The sequence below is a fragment of the Pristiophorus japonicus genome, chromosome 16 (assembly GCF_044704955.1).
Source record: "Pristiophorus japonicus isolate sPriJap1 chromosome 16, sPriJap1.hap1, whole genome shotgun sequence".
Lineage (NCBI taxonomy): Eukaryota > Metazoa > Chordata > Chondrichthyes > Pristiophoridae > Pristiophorus > Pristiophorus japonicus.
This window is the reverse complement of record NC_091992.1, coordinates 79,692,448-79,713,235: the sequence shown is the minus strand read 5'-3', so window position 1 is coordinate 79,713,235 and position 20,788 is coordinate 79,692,448. Positions and strand designations below refer to the sequence as shown.

The 20,788-nt window shown below is 48.7% G+C and overlaps 1 protein-coding gene across 8 annotated transcripts in view; it reads left to right on the top strand.

Moving 5' to 3' along the window:
• The window catches only part of LOC139226617 (caskin-2-like), a 260,876-nt gene that overhangs the window by 201,810 nt on the left and 38,278 nt on the right, over positions 1 to 20,788 (top strand). For 5 of the 8 annotated variants that reach the window (XM_070857492.1, XM_070857489.1, XM_070857488.1 and 2 more), the window contains 2 exons: positions 6,646 to 6,855; positions 17,131 to 17,252. In XM_070857492.1, coding sequence (XP_070713593.1) covers positions 6,646 to 6,855; positions 17,131 to 17,252 — 332 coding nt within the window. The remainder of the gene's footprint in view (positions 1 to 6,645; positions 6,856 to 17,130; positions 17,253 to 20,788) is intronic. The other 3 variants (XM_070857490.1, XM_070857494.1, XM_070857493.1) reach the window with 3 other exon arrangements.

The window sequence follows — 20,788 nt, the reverse complement described above, 5'->3', positions numbered from 1 at the left end:
ACACGTTAATTTGGTCCATTGGGATTTTATACAAGAGTGGTTGGGTCGGGGGTCAGCCCATTGGATACTACACAAAGCGCTTGAATAGGAGGGCTGGAAGCCACCAGTTATACTACAGAAGCGTTAATTTGCAACACCTAAAGCTCCGATTGGTCCTCCTTGATGACGAATCCTGATTGCTGATTGGTCCTCTTGGAAAAAGCAGTTTTTCTTCGAAAAGTTTAAGTCAAGCCATTCTGACTGCCGACTCCAGACGGAACAGAGCTCACTTGGAACAGACTGGGCTCACTCTCGCGGGTTAGGATCCTCTCTTGCGCATGAGCTAAAGGGGCAGGTCCAACCTCGGGCATGCGCAGAAGGACACGATAATGTTTGTGCAGATAGTCGCTTCATGGGAAGGTGCATCAACCAGTGCGGCATATTTAACAATGACAATGGCCAAACTTTGAGAACAGGAGCCTTGGTCACCGACTCAATCAACAACAACGTGTATTTATATAGTGCCTGTAACATAGTGAAACGTCCCAAAGCGCTTCACAGGAGTGTTATGAGATAAAAATTTGACACCAAGCCGCGTAAGTAGACATTAATGCAGGTGACCAAAAGCTTGGTCAAAGAGGTAGGTTTTAAGGAGCATCTTGAAGGAGGGTAGAGAGGTTTAGGGAGGGAGTTCCAGAGCTTGGGGCCTAGGCAACAGAAGGCACGGCCAGCGATGGTTGAGTGATTATAATCAGGGATGCTCAAGAGGGCAGAATTAGAGGAGCGCAGATATCTTGAGCGGTTGTGGGGCTGGAGGAGATTACAGAGATAGGGAGGGGCGAGGCCACGGAGGGATTTGAAAATAAGGATGAGAATTTTGAAATCGAGGCGTTGCTTAACCGGAAGCCAATGTAGGTCAGCGAGCACAGGGGGTTAATCTGCAACGGCCCGGCCCGGCCCGGAAATCGGTGCGGTCCCGGCCAGCAAGACCATCAGCAGGCCGGGGCCATTAGAGGGAGCAGTGTGCGGCAGTGTGCCACTGCAGGGAGCAGTGCGTGCTGCTGCAGGAGGGCAATGGCTGGTGCAGTGCGGGCAGGTACAGCAGGAGCGACGAGGTCGGGGCGAAGGAGTGGCAAGAGTTCATAGAGGGATGTGATCGGGGCCCAGGAGAGGCGTGAGTTCGGGGCCCAGAAGAGGCTTGGGCCCAGGGGCAGCACGGGCCAGCCCACACTGCAATATGTGCGCGCACAAGGTTCGTGCAGCAGAGCTGGTCTCCAGTCGTCTTGGTTAATCCTTGCCACTGGACCAAGACCGAGCTCTGTCAAGCCCGTGTGGTGGCTGGTGTGCAACGGCCACCACACGTTAAAAAAATCCACGCACAGGCATCTTCCACCCTTCAACATGTAATTCAGGATCTGCAATATCAATGAAACACTAGTGAACTCATCCCTTTTCAGCGCGGAAGCAAGTCATCCTCGTTTCGAGGGACTGCCTATGATGATGATAATGGGTGAGTGGGACTTGGTGCAAGTTAGGACACGGGCAGCTGAATTTTGGATCACTTTAAGTTTACGAAGGGTAGCATGTGGCCAGGAGTGCGTTGGAATAGTCAAGTCTAGAGGGAACAAAGGAATGAGTCGCAACTGCTGAGGACCTACAATGGGGATAGTGCAAAGGAGCTGAAAATTATCTTTAAAAACTGGGATTAGGAGACAATTATGAAACAGTTCTTCACTTGGCAAGCAAGCCGAGACTCGCCTCGGAGCCTGGCTGAGGGGATGGATGGCGATTAAAATTACTGATGCACAGATCGATTTAGCTCACTTCAAAGCACTGGCTGTAAAGCAGATGAAGTTCCCGCACTGACAGGCACTGATTGGAAAGCGCTCAGCACACACAATGCTTCCAAGGAAACTGCGCTCTGTGCGGTCAATGGAGCATGCCCCTCGGTCAAAAGGAAACTGGACTGCCTGTGGCCCATGTGATGTAATGGAACCTTTTATTCACAGCAGGTCACTTGACAAAAGTAATGAGATTACGTGTGGGGCAGCAGCATTGTCGAGCAGAGGGACTGAGTGCCTCTCGAGGGTTTGAAAATGTTTATGTTTCCAGTCAGGCACGAATAGGGAGGTGAATATTTCCCTGGAAACAAAAGCCCTAGGCTTTGCATTTGGGAAATGAAGATCCTGTCACAGCATTGAAAGTGTGAAAAGTAAGCTTGGTGATTACATGTCACTGGGATGTAATGAACTGAGCAGGAGGAGGACAAGGGTGGGAATATCTTTGATTTTCCACCCAACCCATTCCCTCCCCCGCTGCCCCAACCAAAAAGAAAAGAAAGACTTGCATTTATATAGCGCCTTTCACGACCACCGGACATCTCAAAGCCAATGAAGTACTTTTGGAGTGTAGTCGCTGTTGTAATGTAGGAAATGTGGCAGCCACTTTGCGCACAGCAAGATCCCACACACAGCCATCATCATCATCGGCAGTCCCTCGGAATCGAGGAAGACTTGCTTCCACTCTAAAAATGAGTCCTTAGGTGGCTGAACAGTCCAATACGAGAGCCACAGTCCCTGTCACAGGTAGGACAGATAATCGTTGAGGGAAAGGTTTGCCGCATGCTCTTTCTGCTGCCTGCACCTGATTTCTGCATGCTCTCGTAGATGAGACTCAAGGTGCTCAGCGCCCTCCCGGATGCACTTCCTCCACTTAGGGCGGTCTTTGGCCAGGGACTCCCAGGTGTCAGTGGGGATGTTGCACTTTATCAGGGAGGCTTTGAGGGTGTCCCACAAACTGCTCTTCTTCGAAATCGTGCTGTGGGATCTTTTACGGGGCAGACGGGACCTCGGTTTAACGTCTCCTCCGAAAGATGGCACCTCCGACAGTGCAGCACTCCCTCAGCACCGCACTGGGAGTATCAGCCTAGATTATTGTGCTCAAGTTCCTGGAGTGGGATTTGAACCCACAACCTTCTGACTCAGAGGTGAGAGTGCTGCCCACTGAGCCATGGCTGATACTGACCAGACACAAATCTGCAAGGTTCTCCTTTTTCAGCTATGTGTCTTTAATTTCAGATAGCTCCTTCGGAATTTACAGGACTGGAAGAGACCACCTTAGTTTATCTGGTCGATCCCAGAGTTCTTAAAGGGGAAGGAATGTCTGAGCCATGTATATTTTTTTGCAGGGCAAAAGCAAAATACTGTGGCTGCTGGAAATCTGAATTAACAACAGAAAATGCTGGTAACATTCAGCGGGTCAGGCAGCATCTGTGGAGTTAACGTGTCAGGTCGCTGACCTTTCCTCAGAACTGCAGACGTTCGAGATGCAACAGGTTTTAAGCAAGTACAGAGGCAGGGAAAGGGGGTGAGGGAGGAAAGAACACAGTATCTCTGGCAAAATTCCCCAAAATAGGTTCCTAAAGGGTGACTACTTTGTAAAGTGCAGGATAGACAACAACAACTTATATTTATATAGATCTTGATGAAGAACAACACAGTTGACTAGGCAGATGAATTGGCTCAAGTCAGAAGCATTAACAAGTGAGCAGGAAATTTTCGGCATGCAAATCGTCTCTTAAACTGGTCCCAGTAACCTATCTCATGACAGCAGGAAGGAGGGTTTGTAAAGTGGCTCATAACAGCAACTAAGACACAACCATTCGGCCCCAGGTTTGACTGCCATTCTGTGATAAGTTAGATGATGTCGGAAGGGGAAAGAGTTGGCCTCAGTGCCTCTGCACTCCCGCTTTGGATCACTTCTGCTACAACATTCCCCTGTGTGTCTGTGGGAGAAGGATGGAACTGGACTTAGCTCTGATGCCCTTCATAGTTGAGCAGTCTGCTAAACACTCGCCTGAAGAATGGCCACTGCGGTGAGGTACATGCCCAGCACCCATGGAACTATACCGTAGCAAAGCCCATTGTCTTCAGGAGAGGAGAATCACAGAACAGTTACAGCACAGAAGGAGGCCATTGAGCCCATCACGCCCGTGCGGGTCTCTGCAAGAGCACCTCAGCTAGTCCCACTCCCCCGCCCTTTCCCCATAACCCTGATTTTTTTTTCCTTCAGGCACTTACCAATTCCCTTTTGAAATCCATGATTGAGTCTGCCTCCACCACCCTTTCAGGCAGCGCATTCCAGATCCTAATCACTCGCGTAAAAAATGTTTTTTCTCATGTCGCCTTTGGTTCTTTTGCCAATCGCCATAAATCTGTGTCCTCTGGCTCTCGATCCTTCTGCCAATGGGAACAGTTTCTCTCTATCTACTCTGTCTAGACCTCTCATGATTTTAAACACCTACCAAATGTCCACTCAACCTTCTCTGCTCTAAGGAGAACAACCCCAGCTTCTCCAGTCTAGCCACGTAACTGAAGTCCCTCATCCCTGGAACCATTCTCGCAAATCTTTTCTGCACCCTCCCTCAGGCCTTCACATCCTTCCTAAAGTGCGGTGCCCAGAATTGGACACAATACTGCAGTTGAGGCCGAACCAGTGTTTTATAAATGTTCATCATAACTTCCTTGCTTTTGTACTCTATGCTTCGAATCACGAAGCCCAGGAACCCATAAGCTTTTTAAATCACTTTCTCAATCTGCCCTGCCATCTTCACTGATTTGTTCACATATAAGAACATAAGAAATAGGAGCAGGAGAAGGCCATATGGCCCCTCGAGCCTGCTCCGCCATTTAATATGATCATGGCTGATACGATCATGGACTCAGGTCCACTTCCCTGCCGCTCCCCATTACCCCTTATCCCCTTATCGTTCAAGAAACTGTCCATTTCTGTCTTAAATTTATTCAGTATCCCAGCTTCCACAGCTCTCTGAGGCAGCGAATTCCACAGATCCACAACCCTCTGAGAGAAGAAATTTCTCCTCATTTCAGTTTTAAATGGGCGGCCCTTTATTCTAAGATCATGCCCTCTAGTTCTAGTCTCCCCCCCATCAATGGAAACATCCTCTCTGCATCACCTTGTCAAGCCCCCTCATAATCTTATACGTTTCAATAAGATCCTCTCTCATTCTTCTGAATTCCAATGAGTAGAGGTCCAACCTATTCAACCTTTCCTCATAAGTCAACTCCCTCATCTCTGGAATCAACCTAGTGAACCTTCTCTGAACTGCCTCCAAAGCAAATATATCCTTTCATAAATATGGAAACCAAAACTGTACGCAGTATCCTAGGTGTAGCCTCACCAATACCCTGTACAACTGTAGTAAGACTTCCCTGCTTTTATACTCCATCCCCTTTGCAATAAAGGCCAAGATTCCATTGGCCTTCCTGATCACTTGCTGTACCTGCATACTAACCTTTTGTGTTTCATGCACAAGTACCCCCAGGTCCCGCTGTACTGCAACACTTGGAAAACTTTCTCCATTTAAATAATAACTTTGATTTTTTTCTGCCAAAGTTCATGACCTCACACTTTCTAACATTATACTCCATCTGCCAAATTTTTGCCCACTCACTTAGCCTGTCTATGTCCTTTTGCAGACTTCGTGTGTCCTCATAACACATTGCTTTTTCTCTCATCTTTGTATCGTCGGCAAACTTGGCTACGTTACACTCAGTCCCTTCATCCAAGTCGTTAATATAGATTGTAAATAGTTGGGGTCCCAGCACTGATCCCTGCGGCATCCCACTGGTTACTGATTGCCAACCCGAGAATGAACCATTTATCCCTATTCTCTGTTTTCTGTTCGTTAGCCAATCTTCTATCCACGCTAATATATTACCCCCAACCCTGTGATCTTTTATCTTGTGCAGTAACCTTTTATGTGGCACCTTGTCAAATGCCTTGTGGAAGTCCAAATACACCACATCCACTGGTTCCCCTTTATCCACCCTGTTTGTTACATCCTCAAAGAATTCTAGCAAATTTGTCAAACATGACTTCCCCTTCATAAATCCATGCTGACTCTGCCTGACCGAATTTTGCTTTTCCAAATGCTACTCCCAAGTCTCTCTGTTCATGCACCCCATTTAGAATTGTACCCTTTAGTTTATAGTGCCTCTCCTTGTTCTTCCTACTAAAATGTATCACTTCGCACTTTTCTGCATTAAATTTCATCTGCCACGTGTCTGCCCATTCCACCAGCCTGTCTATGTCCTCTTTAAATCTATCACTCTCCCCCTGACTGTTCACTATACTTCCAAGTTTTGTGTCATCTGCAAATTTTGAAATTGTGCCCTGTACACTCATGTGTAAGACGTTAATATATTATCAAGAAAAGAAGTGGTCCTAGAACCGACCCCTGGGGAACACCACTGTATACCTTCCCCCAGTCCGAAAAACAACTGTTCACCACTACTCTCTGTTTCCTGTCACTTCGACAATTCCGTATCCATGCTGCCACTGTCCCTTTTATTCCATGGGCTTCAACTTTGCTGGTAAGCCTATTATGTGGTACTATGTCGAACGCCTTTTATAAATCCATGTACACCACGTCAACCGCATTACCCTCATCGACCCTCTCTGTTACCTCATCAAAAAACTCCATCAAGTTAGTTAAATACGATTTGCCTTTAACAAATCTGTGCTGGCTTTCCTTAATTAATCCACGATCGGCAAAGTGACGATATTATAGAGTGTCATCAGACTGACACAGTGGGGCATTGAGTAAAGTATGAATGTCTAATTGTGTTGGTTCTTTGCCCATAGGCACCCTCACCCGTCACGCCTCAGTGCCTCCTCACCAACGCCAGGGGTTCCCCAAGATGCACCAGACCACCTTGACCACTTCGCAAACCGACGACGCATACCAGCTCTACCAACAGATGTATTCGCAGACCCTGCCCGCCCACCGCACCTTCAACCATTCTGGATTCAGCCGAACCAATCACAACACGGAGAATAGCGAGGCTTCCGCAGGTAACTCGGGGTTCAAGCCAATAGCAGGGACCGTGTGATTTTATGTTCCCAAATTGTCCTCAGAAGAACATTCTATTCATATGAACATACGAAGGAACATAAGAACAGGAGAATGTCATTCAGCCCATCGAGCCTGTTCTGCTGATCTGCATCTTAATCCCATTCACCTGCTTTGGTTCTGTAACCCTTAATATCTTTGCCTAAAAAAAAAACCTATCATTTTGAAATTTTTAATTGGCCCCCAGTTTCAAAAGCATTTTGAGGGAGAGAGTTCCAGATTTCCACAACCCTTTGTGTGAAGAAGTGCTTCCTGACATCACCCCTGAACGGCCCAGCTCTAATTTTAAGGTAATGCCCCACTAAGACCGCCTTTTCCCACCTACGTAACATCGCCGACTCCGCCTCTGCCTCAGCTCATCTGCTGAAGCCCTCATCCATACCTTTGTTATCTCTAGACTCGACTATTCCAACGCACACCTGGCTGGCCTCCCACATTCTACCCTCCGTAAACTTGAGGTCATCCAAAACTTGGCAGCCTGTGTTCTAACTCACACCAAGTCCCGCTCACCCATCACCCCCTGTGCTCGCTGACCTACATTGGCTCCCGGTTAAGCAATGCCTCGATTTCAAAATTCTCATCCTTGTTTTCAAATCCCTCCATTGCCTCGCCCCTCCCTATCTCTGTAATCTCCTCCAGCCCTACAACCTCCCCGAGATGTCTCCGCTCCTCTCATTCTGCCCTCTTGAGCATCCCTGATTATAATCGCACAACCATCGGTGGCTGTGCCTTCTGCTGCCTGGGCCCCAAGCTCTGGAACACCTTGCCTAAACCTCGCCACCTCTCTTTCTTTCATTAAGACACTCCTTAAAACCTACATCTTTGACCAAGCTTTTGGTCACCTGCCCTAATTTCTTTTTATGTGGCTCTGTGTCAAATATTTTGTCTTATAATACTCCTGTGAAGCACCGTGGGATGTTTCACTACGTTAAAGGCGCTATATAAATACAAGTTGTTGTTATTGTTGTTCTGGACATCGCCACCAGAGGTAATAGTTTCTCTCTATCCTATCAAATTCCTTTAATCTTAAACACCTCGCCTCTATCCAATACCAATCTGCGACGAGTTAGCAGATCCCAGCCTGAGACTCCTCAGTAATGTCCTGATCTCGGCTCCTGAAGTGAGTTCCCAGGGCCTTTAGTCCTCAAGTCATCTTCCATCAAGGCGCAAGACCAGAGGGTGAAGCACTGTTTCCAAACAGCAGGTCCCGGCCCACTCTGTGAACGGCCAATCTTCCTGTCAGTGATAAAATACATTTTCTTGCAGGCACTGAGACATTGTGCGAGTTGAAGCCAGTTAATTTGTGTGATAGATTAAACTGACAATGCTTGGTCTGGGAAGGCCTGTGAACTTGAGCCTCAGGCTTCTCAGAAAGGCACAGGCCTCTGACATTGTTTTCAGATTTCTTATTGAAACATATAAGATTCTGAGGGGGCTTTGACAGGGTAGATGCAGAGAGGATGTTTCCCCTCATGGGGGTATCTAGAACTAGGGGGCATAGTTTTATAATAAGGGGATTTTAAAACGGAGATGAGGAGAAATTTCTTCTCTCAGAGGGTCGTGAATCTTTGGAATTCTCTGCCCCAGAGAGCTGCGGAGGCTGGGCTATTGAATATATTTAAGGTGGAGATAGACAGATTTTTGAATGATAAGGGAGTCAAGGGCTATGGGGAGCAAGCAGGGAAGGGAGTTGAGGTCAAGATCAAATCAGCCATGATCTTATTGAATGGTGGAGCAGGCTCGAGCGGTCGAATAGTCTGCTCCTGCTCCTATTTCTTTTGTTCTTATGTTCAAACTTAGCAAATTGGAGTCTATAGGTAAGGTTAATAATTTTTTGTGAATGTTCTAATTTTGCTGCATCCTTATTACATGACAAACCTTACTTCCTGCCTTCATTCCTCACATGAATAGAGGAATAAGATGTTGTTTGAAAGGATTTTCAAAAAGCTACAGGCACGCTCCTGTGATGTTACCCATCGCCAGTTGATGAATGAAGTCTTTAAATATATAAGATGGTGAGGGACAAGAGAGTGAGACTTCAGAAACACACTCCACTTTGATATCTAATGGCCAGAGCCTGCAACTAGTACAGAAAGAGATCATTTGGCCCATTGTCCCTGTGCTAACTCTGTGAAAAGGCTATCCAACGGCGAGGGTGCTTTGCTTTAGCCCCTGGTTCCAGGGTACGACAGCACTGTTTGGGGGCACCTCGGGTTTGGTGGGATTTGGTTACTTGGCTGATCCTTGAGGTCTGAAAATGCATGCCAGGGTATGAATCGGAAAATCATAGAATCTGACACCACAGGAGGCCATTCGGTCCATCGTGTCTGTGCCGGCTCTTTTGAACGAGTTATACAATTAATCCCAACTCCTCCATTCTTTCCCATAGCCCTGGAAATGTTTTCCTTTTCAAGTATGTATCCAGTTCCCTTTTGAAAGTTACTACAGGTTGAGCGTCTGAAATCTGGAGTTCCAAAATTCAGAATGTTCCGGAATCCGGACACCGGGCCGGTCCGTGGCGGGGTCATCCAGAAAATGTTCCAAAATCCGGACACCCCCGCCTCGGTGGCCCGACCTCCGCCCTGGCCCTCGGCAGCCCGACCTCGCCTCCTGCCCCTTACCTCGGCCACCCGACCTCGCCTTCTGCCCCTTACCTCGGCCGCCCGACCCTGCCTGACCCCTCCTACCTCGGCCTAGGCAAAGACGGTTCGAAATCCGGAAATGCACAAAATCCAGAACGGCCTCGGTCCCGAGGTTTCCGGATTTCGGACATCACAACCGAATTGAATCTGTTCCCACCGCCCTTTCACAAAGTGCATTCTAGATCACAACAACTCACTGCATAATTTCGTGCTTCTCTTTCGCCTCCAATTCTGTGTCCCCTGGTTACTGACCCTCCTGCCCATGGACACAGTTTATTTTTATTTAGTCAGTCAAAAAAAACCCTCATAATTTTGTACACCTCCATTAAATCTCCCCTCTGGGATTGCTCGAAGGAGAACAATCCCAGTTTCTCCAATCTTTCCACACTCACGTTCCAGATTATCTGAGAGTAACGACACAGGGGATCGGCTACTATCCAAGTGACATCTTTTGCAGTCGAAATTCCGGAGACTGACCTCGAACCTCTCATAATTTACTCTAATTTTAATGTTATCCTAACCTGCTGGTTTATGGATCAGTGTGTGGGAAGCCAGTGATCACGGCCCAGACTGCACACTGATAATATGTAAACTACAGATTGTACGTTGTATGAACTGCACTGTTTCCATGGGCAGGAGAGTCAGTAACCAGGGGACACAGAATTAAGGTTAGTGGCGAAAGAACCGGAGGCGACAGAGAAAAGCAAAATTACACAGAGAGTTTTTGTGATCTGGCATGCACTTCATGAAAGGGTGGTGGGAGCAGATTCAATATATAAGCCTGTTATACGTTACTCAGCTATGACGTGTTGTCATAGTGCTGAGCGGGCCCCGGCCTGTGAGCACCATCAGAGCAGGCTGAGGAGCGGATGGAGCAGTGTGACGGGGTACCACTCCAGGGAGCAGCACGTGCTGGAGCAGGAGAGCAACGGCAGCGAAGAGTGACGTCACCAAGGTCCAGGTCGGTGATTGGAGCGTGGGCAGGTACAGCAGGAGCGGCGAGGTCGGGGCGCAGGAGCGGCAAGAGATTGTAAAGGGACGTGATCGGGGCCCAGGAGAGGCGAGGGCCCAGAGGCAGCACGGACTAGCCCACAGTGCCATATGTGTGCGCACTAGGTCCATGCAGCAGAGCTGGTCTCCAGTCGTCTTGGGTAACCCTTGCCTCTGGAGCAAGACCTAGCTCTGTCAAGCCCGTGTGGTGGCTGGTGTGCAACGGCCACCCCATGTTAAAAAAAATCCACGCACAGGCATCTTCCACCCTTCGAGATTTAGTTCGGGACCTGGAATTTTAGGTCCTTCATTGAAACACCTGCGAACTTTTTGAAGTGGAAGCAAGTCATCCTCGATTCAAGGGATTGCCTATGATGATGATGATGATGATGACGTGTTCTCACCGTGAGTTCTGCAAGTTCATGGTGAGGTCAAGTTCCGGCCCAGTTCAGATTATGTGGCTTCATCATTCAACGGCTTGTACATTATTGGCCAATCACCCGCGTCACCGTGACGACCCCTCGTAACACTTCACTTCTGTCAATCAATGATGCTATCACTGTCTGCTGTTTATATTTAGCGGTTTGGACTGTGTACAGATTCGCCCACCCCGAGCTCAGGTGCTGCCATCGCCCAGTGTAATGACTGGAGCTGCAGTCGCGGATTTCTGTGTTTCTGAGCATGGTGCTCTTGCCGTGTGGAGCTCTGCTAATTCCCCGCTGTCCAGATCTGTACAGCAGGTACAGCGAGTAAACAGGAAGGCAAATGGAATGTTGACCTTTATTGCAAGGGGGATAGAGTATAAAAGCAGCGAAGTCCTGCTACAACTGTACAGGGCATTGGTGAGACCACACCTGGAGTACTGCATACAGTTTTGATCTCCTTATTTAAGGAAGGATATACTTGCATTGGAGGCTGTTCAGAGAAGGTTCACTAGGTTGATTCCTGAGATGAAGGGGTTGTCTTCTGAAGAAAGGTTGAGCAGGTTGGGCCTATACTCATTGGAATTCAGAAGAATGATAGGTGATCTTATTGAAACATATAAGATTCTGAGGGGGCTTGACAGGGTAGATGCAGAGAGGATGTTTCCCCTCGTAGGGAATCTAGAACTAGTGGGCATAGTTTCAGAATAAGGGGTTGCCCATTTAAAACAGCGATGATGAGGAATTCCTTCTCTGAGCATCGTGACTTTTTGGAATTCTCTACTCCAGAGAGCTGTGGGGCTGCGTGTTTGAATATATTTGAGGTGGAGATAGAAATATTTTTGAACTATAGGGGAGTCGAGGGTTATGGGGAGCGGGCAGGGAAGTGGAGTTGAGGCTAATGTTAGAACAGCCATGATCTTATTGAATGGCAGAGCAGGCTCGAGGGGCCAAATGGCCGACTCGTGCTCCTATTTCTTATGTTCTTATGTAACATCACAGGGGAGCACTCTCTCATCCGCTCATTGACAGGCTGATTCCAGGAGTCATATTTGGAAGTCGTGTAAAGTTTTGCTTCCCTCCCCCCAAGCTCATTTTGGGCACCCTCACCTATCCCAAATTTCCATCCGCTAAAATGGATGGACGGGGGAAACACTTGAGCGGGGGAATGGTTGTGTGCCTGATCGCTCAGTATTTGTTCCAAGTAGGTGAGGCTCAGAACCAGGAGCGTGAGTTCGTAAAATTACACCTCTGCTTCTGAATATTAATGCTTCAATGTCTGTATGGATTAATATAAGACTCTCCCCTTTGTGTTGGTCTTTGAGAGCCTTGTGCGAAGCATATTTATTTTGGGCTCTATCGTGAAACCTTGAAAGGAGACCCAATGCCCCAGACACCGCCATTGCCCCAGACACCACCATTGCCCCAGACACCGCCATTGCCCCAGATACCGCCATTGCCCCAGACGCCACCATTGCCCCAGATACCGCCATTGCCCCAGACGCCACCATTGCCCCAGACGCCGCCATTGCTCCAGACACCGCCATTGCCCCAGACACCGCCATTGCCCCAGACGCCGCCATTGCCCCAGACACCGCCATTGCCCCAGACGCCGCCATTGCTCCAGACGCCGCCATTGCTCCAGACGCCGCCATTGCTCCAGACGCCGCCATTGCCCCAGACGCCGCCATTGCCCCAGACGCCGCCATTGCTCCAGAGGCCGCCATTGCCCCAGACACCGCCATTGCCCCAGACGCCGCCATTGCTCCAGACGCCGCCATTGCCCCAGACACCGCCATTGCCCCAGACACCGCCATTTCCCCAGACACCGCCATTGCCCCAGACACCGCCATTGCTCCAGACACCGCCATTGTCCCAGACACCGCCATTGCTCCAGACACCGCCATTGCTCCAGACGCCGCCATTGCTCCAGACACCGCCATTGCCCCAGACACCGCCATTGCCCCAGACACCGCCATTGTCCCAGACACCGCCATTGTCCCAGACACCGCCATTGCCCCAGACACCGCCATTGTCCCAGACACCACCATTGTCCCAGACACCACCATTGCCCCAGACACCAAACCGTCAGCAAGGTTGAGAGAGAGGAGGTAAAAAAGGAAATTGTGGTTATGAAGACCAAGCAAGGTGAGATCATTGGAAAGGAATGGGTATGAGGCATAGGATCACAAGATAGATACAGGTGAGGAAGGCCATTCGGCACATCTTCACCCATCCATCCAGAAAGACGTTGCAGTCTCTGCATTGTGGCACGCGACATTATTCGAGGATCTTCTCATCCAATACCCAGCCTGGAAGACCATGCATATGCTGATGTGGAAGGGATTGTTCCAAGGCGACATTTATCATAGTCTGTTAACGTTGAGTCTTTTCTAGTGATAGGTGCGTTTGCAGTGGTTTGGGGTTTGGGTGACTGTGATGAGTAGCGATAACAACCCAACAACTTGCATTTATATAGCGCCTTCAACTTTGTAAAATGTCCCAAGCTGCTTACGGGAGCGTTATCGGAAATAATTTGGGACTGAGCCACATAAAGGGATATCAGGACAGGTGACCAAAACCTTGGTCAATGAGGTAGGTTTTAAGGGGCAACATAGAAAGGTAGAGAGATGGAGAGTTTTATGGAGGGAATTCCAGAGATGTTAATGCCAATAATGCCAATGTTTGGTAATAAGTGTCATGGAGGGGAGTCAAGTAACTTTGATTCGAACCCCTGTACTCTCCATACTCCTCTCCTGGGCCTTGCTGCCTTGGCTTCATGTCTAATGAACCGTTTTTGCTCTTGTTCTTCGATGTTCTGTTTTCATCTCTCAGTTTTTCAGGTTACCTGGAATTATAGTCTCCCTCCCTCACTCTGTCTTTCTCTTCAATCAGAGGAGGAAACCGTGGCCTTGTAGGGAAGACATCACGAAGATCGTACGAAGTCATACAGACCAAAAGGTGCCAGGCTACGTTCCTGGTCTGTGGGGGATTAGCTGGAAGACCAGGTGGTCCTAGGACAAGACAATTGGCCTCAGTGCCCCTGGGCTAAAAAAGGGACCTCTCTCACTTGAGTGACCCCCTCACTACAACGTGCGTGTAGCTGTTGGCTGAGGGCAGAATTTCCATTGGTTGTGATGCCTTCCATGTTCCAAATCAGTTCTCAGCGTCTAAGCTGGCACTTGAAGAATGGTGATGGGAGAGGGCTATCAGCGAGCTTGTAGCCCAGACAGAGACAGGAGAGAAAATAATAATCAAAAAGTGAATTGAGGCTCACGGTATTTGTTTTGTGATCTTTTATGTTTGGTGTGTTCCCTTCTGGTGTAGAGTCGGCCTCTGTCTGTGTTTAACAAACAGACGTGCGGTGGTATGGAACAGAATGGAAGCGGTGCAGTAGGCGAGTCTCCTGAGCTCACCTTGGCTGGTTGCTGCCTTTCCCCCACTGGGCCTGTGTTGGTTGCTGTGGGAACGATAGCAGGCCTCGGGCGCGTCGTGAGCGGCCTGTTCCAAGTTTACTCCCACATTACTCGTGTTAGACTTGGGTGTCTCCTGGCAACCCCCGAGGAATGTCGAAGTGCAGTCTCCCGAGTGGTTCCGACGACACTTGAGAGGCTGCTCTGCCAGTGACGCACACACAGCCTCTGGTTTGTGGTGTTCTTGGTCAGTTAGGAGGTTACGTTGAGCAGCGATCACGCAGACCCATCAGTTCTTCTTATCTATGGTAGGGAGAGGCATGGAGCGCATGTACCCAACAACCCAGCTCTTCGTATCTGCTGAGGATATCTGGGTCCTCAGACATCCAGATCTGGGTAAGCATCACCTCTGCCCTCCTGCTTATTCCTGGTCCCATGATCACCCGCGATATACTGGAGCAACCTTGAACATCCCCTTTCCACAGCCGGTGCTTCCTGTTGTACATTAGGAATATTTATTCCATGCTTTTGCTCACCTCACCCTCTCCCAAAAACCCTAATGCCAGTGCAATGCCTCCAAGTGGGATAAATTAATCTGATTCTTTCTAATTGCTCCCCCATCCACCCACGCTCTCGTCTATCGTTCTCACTTGGATCCATCCCTCTTCTCTGTTAAACAAAATCATTCCCGTACTGGAACCCTTGTCTGTGTCCCATCCATTCCCCTTAATGTTCGTTGATCTTTTACTGAGAAACGCAGGGGGGGGGGAAGTGTTATGTTCATAATAAAGTAATGTAACTGAGTACTGTAGACGTGAGCAAGTGTGACCTTAGCTCCTTTATTCTAACTCTAGAGTGTTGGTACAGCATGGGAGGCCTGCTTATATACAGTGCTCCCAAGGGATGCTGGGATCCCTTGGGACTCCAACAGGTGCGCCCTCTGGTGGCGGTATGATATAGGTTACATAGTATTGCACATGTAACAGAAAGGACAAAGGTCTAACTCTCAGGACGACACAACTACTGTAGGCAGCAGGAGAGGCGATGAGGTGAAACGTACTGGTTCTGAGACCCCAATGGTTGTAAAACCATTTGGCGGTTAGGATGGAGGGAAAATGGGTGGGGGAAGGTGGGGAGTCCCACAGTTTTCAGATCCTGGGACAGTATGTTAGGAGTAGGAGATGGTGGTGAGTCTTGATTTTATCACGGGATGGAGGGAGAACAGAGTGTGGGATGAGGCATTTGAGGGAACAAGAGCGGAACGTTCAGTGGACCACTGACCATGGTTCCCTCTGTGTCCATTCACTCCAGCCTCTCTCTCAGCTGAGGTCCTTCTCTCTCCCCATAGTCATCTCTGAGTCAGCAGGTTGTGGGTTCAAGTTCCACCCCAGGGACTTGAGCACAAAAATCTAAGCTGACATTCCAGTGCAGTACTGAGGGAGAGCTGCACTGTCGGAGGTGTCGTCATTCAGATGAGGCATTAAACTGAGGCCCCGTCTGCTCTCTCAGGTGGATGTAAAAGATCCCTTGGTAACTATTTGAAGAAGAGCAAGGGAGTTATCCCCAGCCAATATTTATCCCTCAATCAACATAACAAAAACAGATGATCTGCTCATTATCACATTGCTGTTTGTGGGAGCTTGCTGTGCGCAAATTGGCTGCCGCATTTCCTACATTACAACAGTGATTACAAGGACGTTTCAAAGCGCTTTACAGCCAATGAAGCACTTTTTGAAGCGTAGTCACTGGTGTAATGTGGGAAACGTGGCAGCCAACTTGCGCACAGCATGCTCCCACAAACAGCAATGTGATAATGACCAGATGATCTGTTTTTTTGTTATGTTGGTTGAGGGATAAATATTGGCCAGGACACTGGGAATAACTCCCCAGCTCTTCTTCGAAATAGTGCCATGGGATCTTTTACGTCCACCCGAGAGAGCAGACGGGGGCCCAGTTTAATGTCTCATTCGAAAGACGGGAGGGTCTGAAAGGAGGATGGGAAGGTGGAGAGATTGAGGGAGGGGCGAAGGCGGTGGTCGGCTCAGCCGCCAGAGGTGGGGCAAAGAGAGTGGGCTAATGCACAACATCAAGTTGCATTTATATAGCATCTTCAGTGTAGAACAATGTCGCCAGGTGCTTCACAGCGGCGAGTAAAAATGGATGGCGATTTTTTAAAAAGTAGAATGAGTTTCCATTTATACAGCACGTTTTCACATCATCAGAATGTTCCAAAGTGCTTCATATCCAGTGAGTTACCTGTGAAATGTAGTTATAGTCGTTTTGTGGGTAATGTGGTGACCAGTTTGCACAAAGAGAGGTCCCACAAACAGCAAGAGCGAGCAGTTAATCTGTTTTAGGTGTTGGTTGAAGGAGGAATATTGTCCAGGACATAGGGCAGAACTCCCCTGCTCTTCTTCAAAATAGTGCCGTGGGATCTTTTGTGTCCACCCGAGAGAACAGACATGGCCTCGGTTTTAACGTCTCATCTGAAGAACAGCACCTCTGACAGTGTAGCACTCCCTCAACGCTGCACTGGGAGTGTTAGCCTGGATTTTGTGCCCAAGTCTCTGGAATGAAGTTTGAGACAGCGGGTAATGTGACTATCACAAGGACTGCTGTGGGGAAATTATTCCAGGGTGTTTTGACTCACATGCTTGAGCTTAGCTGAGCGGCAGCCGATCGCAGACAGGTAATAGCAGTGAAATAACCCTCGCCACTCTGTGCCGTTTGTCATGTGTCCTCTTACTCAGCAGGTGACAGGAACAGCGTGGGCAGCACAGGTAGCGTGGGCAGCATTCGGAGTGCAGGCAGCGGGCAAAGCACGGAAAGTGGCAACGGACAGACTGGCACCACCGGCTCGGAGAACGGCAAGGTATGAGAGCGCAGGCTGCTCCCCAGTGACGGTCCCCAGTGACGGTCCCAGTGACGTTCCCCAGTGACGGTCCCCAGTGACGCTCCCCAGTGACGGTCCCAGTGACGGTCCCCAGTGACGCTCCCTGATGATCCCGCTCAGTAAAGCGCTTACCACATGAATAAGGACAGAGGAGCCGGAAAAAGACACAGGCTGGATTTTTGGTTGTCTTAACGCCTCAGCTGCCAGAGGTGGCGTTAATGGGAGCATTAGAGCTTAGCGACCGGGAGCACAGCTTTTAACGCCCCAACCGAAAAGTAATTAGAGGCTCATCGGGGGGGGGGGGGGGGGGACACAAACCATTCGCCTGCTGCTGACGATCGCTCCGATCCTGACTTATTCCTGGTGCACCGCCCACGCTTGCGCCCCGGTCGGTAAATTCGGTGCATGCGCCTCATTTAGCGCTCGCCAATAAAAACGTCTGGAAAAACAGTGAGTCCAGGCTGGCAGAGTCGTTAACTGGCGGCTACTTAAAGGGATGAGAAAGCGCCTCCCTCGGAGGTCACAGTCAGTGCGACGTTTACACACAGCACGGTGCGTGAGCCTCCCAGTTTGCAGCGGCAGACAGAAGTGAGAGTTCAACTTGAGAAAAAGTGATTTTGAAAACTTTACTGGGTGTTCTGCAGCTCTAATCTATATGGGTAGAGCTGCAGAACACCAAAGGGCAAAAAACGTTAGTGGGAGTTGTGTACAGACCTCCAAACAGTAGTAGTGATGTTGGGGAGGGCAGCAAACAGGAAATTAGGGGTGCAGGCAATAAAGGTGCAGCAGTTATAATGGGTGACTTTAATATGTACATAGATTGGGCTAACCAAACTGGAAGCAATACGGTGGAGGAGGATTTCCTGGAGTGCATAAGGGATGGTTTTCTAGACCAATATGTCGAGGAACCAACTAGGGGGGAGGCCATCTTAGACTGGGTGTTCTGAAATGAGAGAGGATTAATTAGCAATCTCATTGTGCGAGGCCCCTTGTGGAAGAGTGACCATAATATGGTGGAATTCTGCATTAGGATGGAGAATGAAACAGTTAATTCAGAGACCATGGTCCAGAACTTAAAGGAGGCTAACTTTGAAGGTATGAGGCGTGAATTGGCTAGGATAGATTGGCGAATGATACTTAAGGGGTTGACTGTGGATGGGCAATGGCAGACATTTAGAGACCGCATGGATGAAATACAACAATTATACATTCCTGTCTGGCGTAAAAATAAAAAAGGGAAGGTGGCTATCAAGGGAAATCAGGGATAGTATTAAAGCCAAGGAAGTGGCATACAAATTGGCCAGAAATAGCAGCGAACCCGGGGACTGGGAGAAATTTAGAACTCAGCAGAGGAGGACAAAGGGTTTGATTAGGGCAGGGAAAATGGAGTACGAGAAGAAGCTTGCAGGGAACATTCAGACGGATTGCAAAAGTTTCTATAGATATGTAAAGAGAAAAAGGTTAGTAAAGACAAACGTAGGTCCCCTGCAGTCAGAATCAGGGGAAGTCATAACGGGGAACAGAGAAATGGCGGACCAATTGAACAAGTACTTTGGTTCGGTATTCACTAAGGAGGACACAAACAACCTTCCGGATATAAAAGGGGTCAGAGGGTCTAGTAAGGAGGAGGAACTGAGGGAAATCCTTATTAGTCGGGAAATTGTGTTGGGGAAATTGATGGGATTGAAGGCCGATAAATCCCCAGGGCCTGATGGACTGCATCCCAGAGTACTTAAGGAGGTGGCCTTGGAAATAGCGGATGTATTGACAGTCATTTTCCAACATTCCATAGACTCTGGATCAGTTCCTCTGGAGTGGAGGGTAGCCAATGTAACCCCACTTTTTAAAAAAGGAGGGCGAGAGAAAACAGGGAATTATAGACCAGTCAGCCTGACATCGGTAGTGGGTAAAATGATGGAATCAATTATTAAGGATGTCATAGCAGCGCATTTGGAAAGAGGTGACATGATAGGTCCAAGTCAGCATGGATTTGTGAAAGGGAAATCATGCTTGACAAATCTTCTGGAATTTTTAAAGAATGTTTCCAGTAGAGTGGACAAGGGAGAACCAGTTGATGTGGTGTATTTGGACTTTCAGAAGGCTTTCGACAAGGTCCCACACAAGAGATTAATGTGCAAAGTTAAAGCACATGGGATTGGGGGTAGTGTGCTGACATGGATTGAGAACTGGTTGTCAGACAGGAAGCAAAGAGTAGAAGTAAATGGGTACTTTTCAGAATGGCAGGCAGTGACTAGTGGGGTACCACAAGGTTCTGTGCTGGGGCCCCAGCTGTTTACACTGTACATTAATGATTTAGACGAGGGGATTAAATGTAGTATCTCCAAATTTGCGGATGACACTAAGTTGGGTGGCAGTGTGAGCTGTGAGGAGGATGCTATGAGGCTGCAGAGCGACTTGGATAGGTTAGGTGAGTGGACAAATGCATGGCAGATGCAGTATAATGTGGATAAATGTGAGGTTATCCACTTTAGTGGTAAAAACAGAGAGACAGACTGTTATCTGAATGGTGACATATAGCGAGGGGATTTGAGTACAGGGGCAGGGAGGTGTTGCTACAGTTGTACAGGGCCTTGGTGAGGCCACACCTGGAGTATTGTGTACAGTTTTGGTCTCCTAACTTGAGGAAGGACATTCTTGCTATTGAGGGAGTGCAGCGAAGGTTCACCAGACTGATTCCCGGGATGGCGGGACTGACCTATCAAGAAAGACTAGATCAACTGGGCTTGTATTTACTGGAGTTCAGAAGAATGAGAGGGGACCTCATAGAAACGTTTAAAATTCTGACGGGGTTAGACAGGTTAGATGCAGGAAGAATGTTCCCAATGTTGGGGAAGTCCAGAACCAGGGGACACAGTCTAAGGATAAGGGGTAAGCCATTTAGGACCGAGATGAGGAGAAACTTCCTCACCCAGAGAGTGGTGAACCTGTGGAATTCTCTACCACAGAAAGTTGTTGAGGCAAATTCACTAAATATATTCAAAAAGGAGTTAGATGAAGTCCTTACTACTAGGGGGATCAAGGGGTATGGTGAGAAAGCAGGAATGGGGTACTGAAGTTGCATGTTCAGCCATGAACTCATTGAATGGTGGTGCAGGCTAGAAGGGCCGAATGGCCTACTCCTGCACCTATTTTCTATGTTTCTATTACGATGCCGCGCCTTTAAGACTTGACTTTTCCTGGGATCTGATTCGGAGTTTGGCGCACGCGCGATGGCTCGGTTAAATTCAACGCCGGGATTTCTGTTAGCGCACCACCCCCCCCCAGTTCTGGTGTGCCACGGCTGATTTAGCATCCCGGTCAGCTCTTCGACCCATTCTGACGAATTTCTGCGCAGAGGGCGCAAACATTTTCAAGGCGCTAAAAGTACCGCTCCGCCTGGATTAACGCCACAACAGAGGCACGACCGAATGTCTCCCCCACTGGGCCCAGAAAGCCCGTCCCTTTTCTTGTAGAAACCAACCCCGCCTCACCGGATCCCCCATTTCACTCCAGGA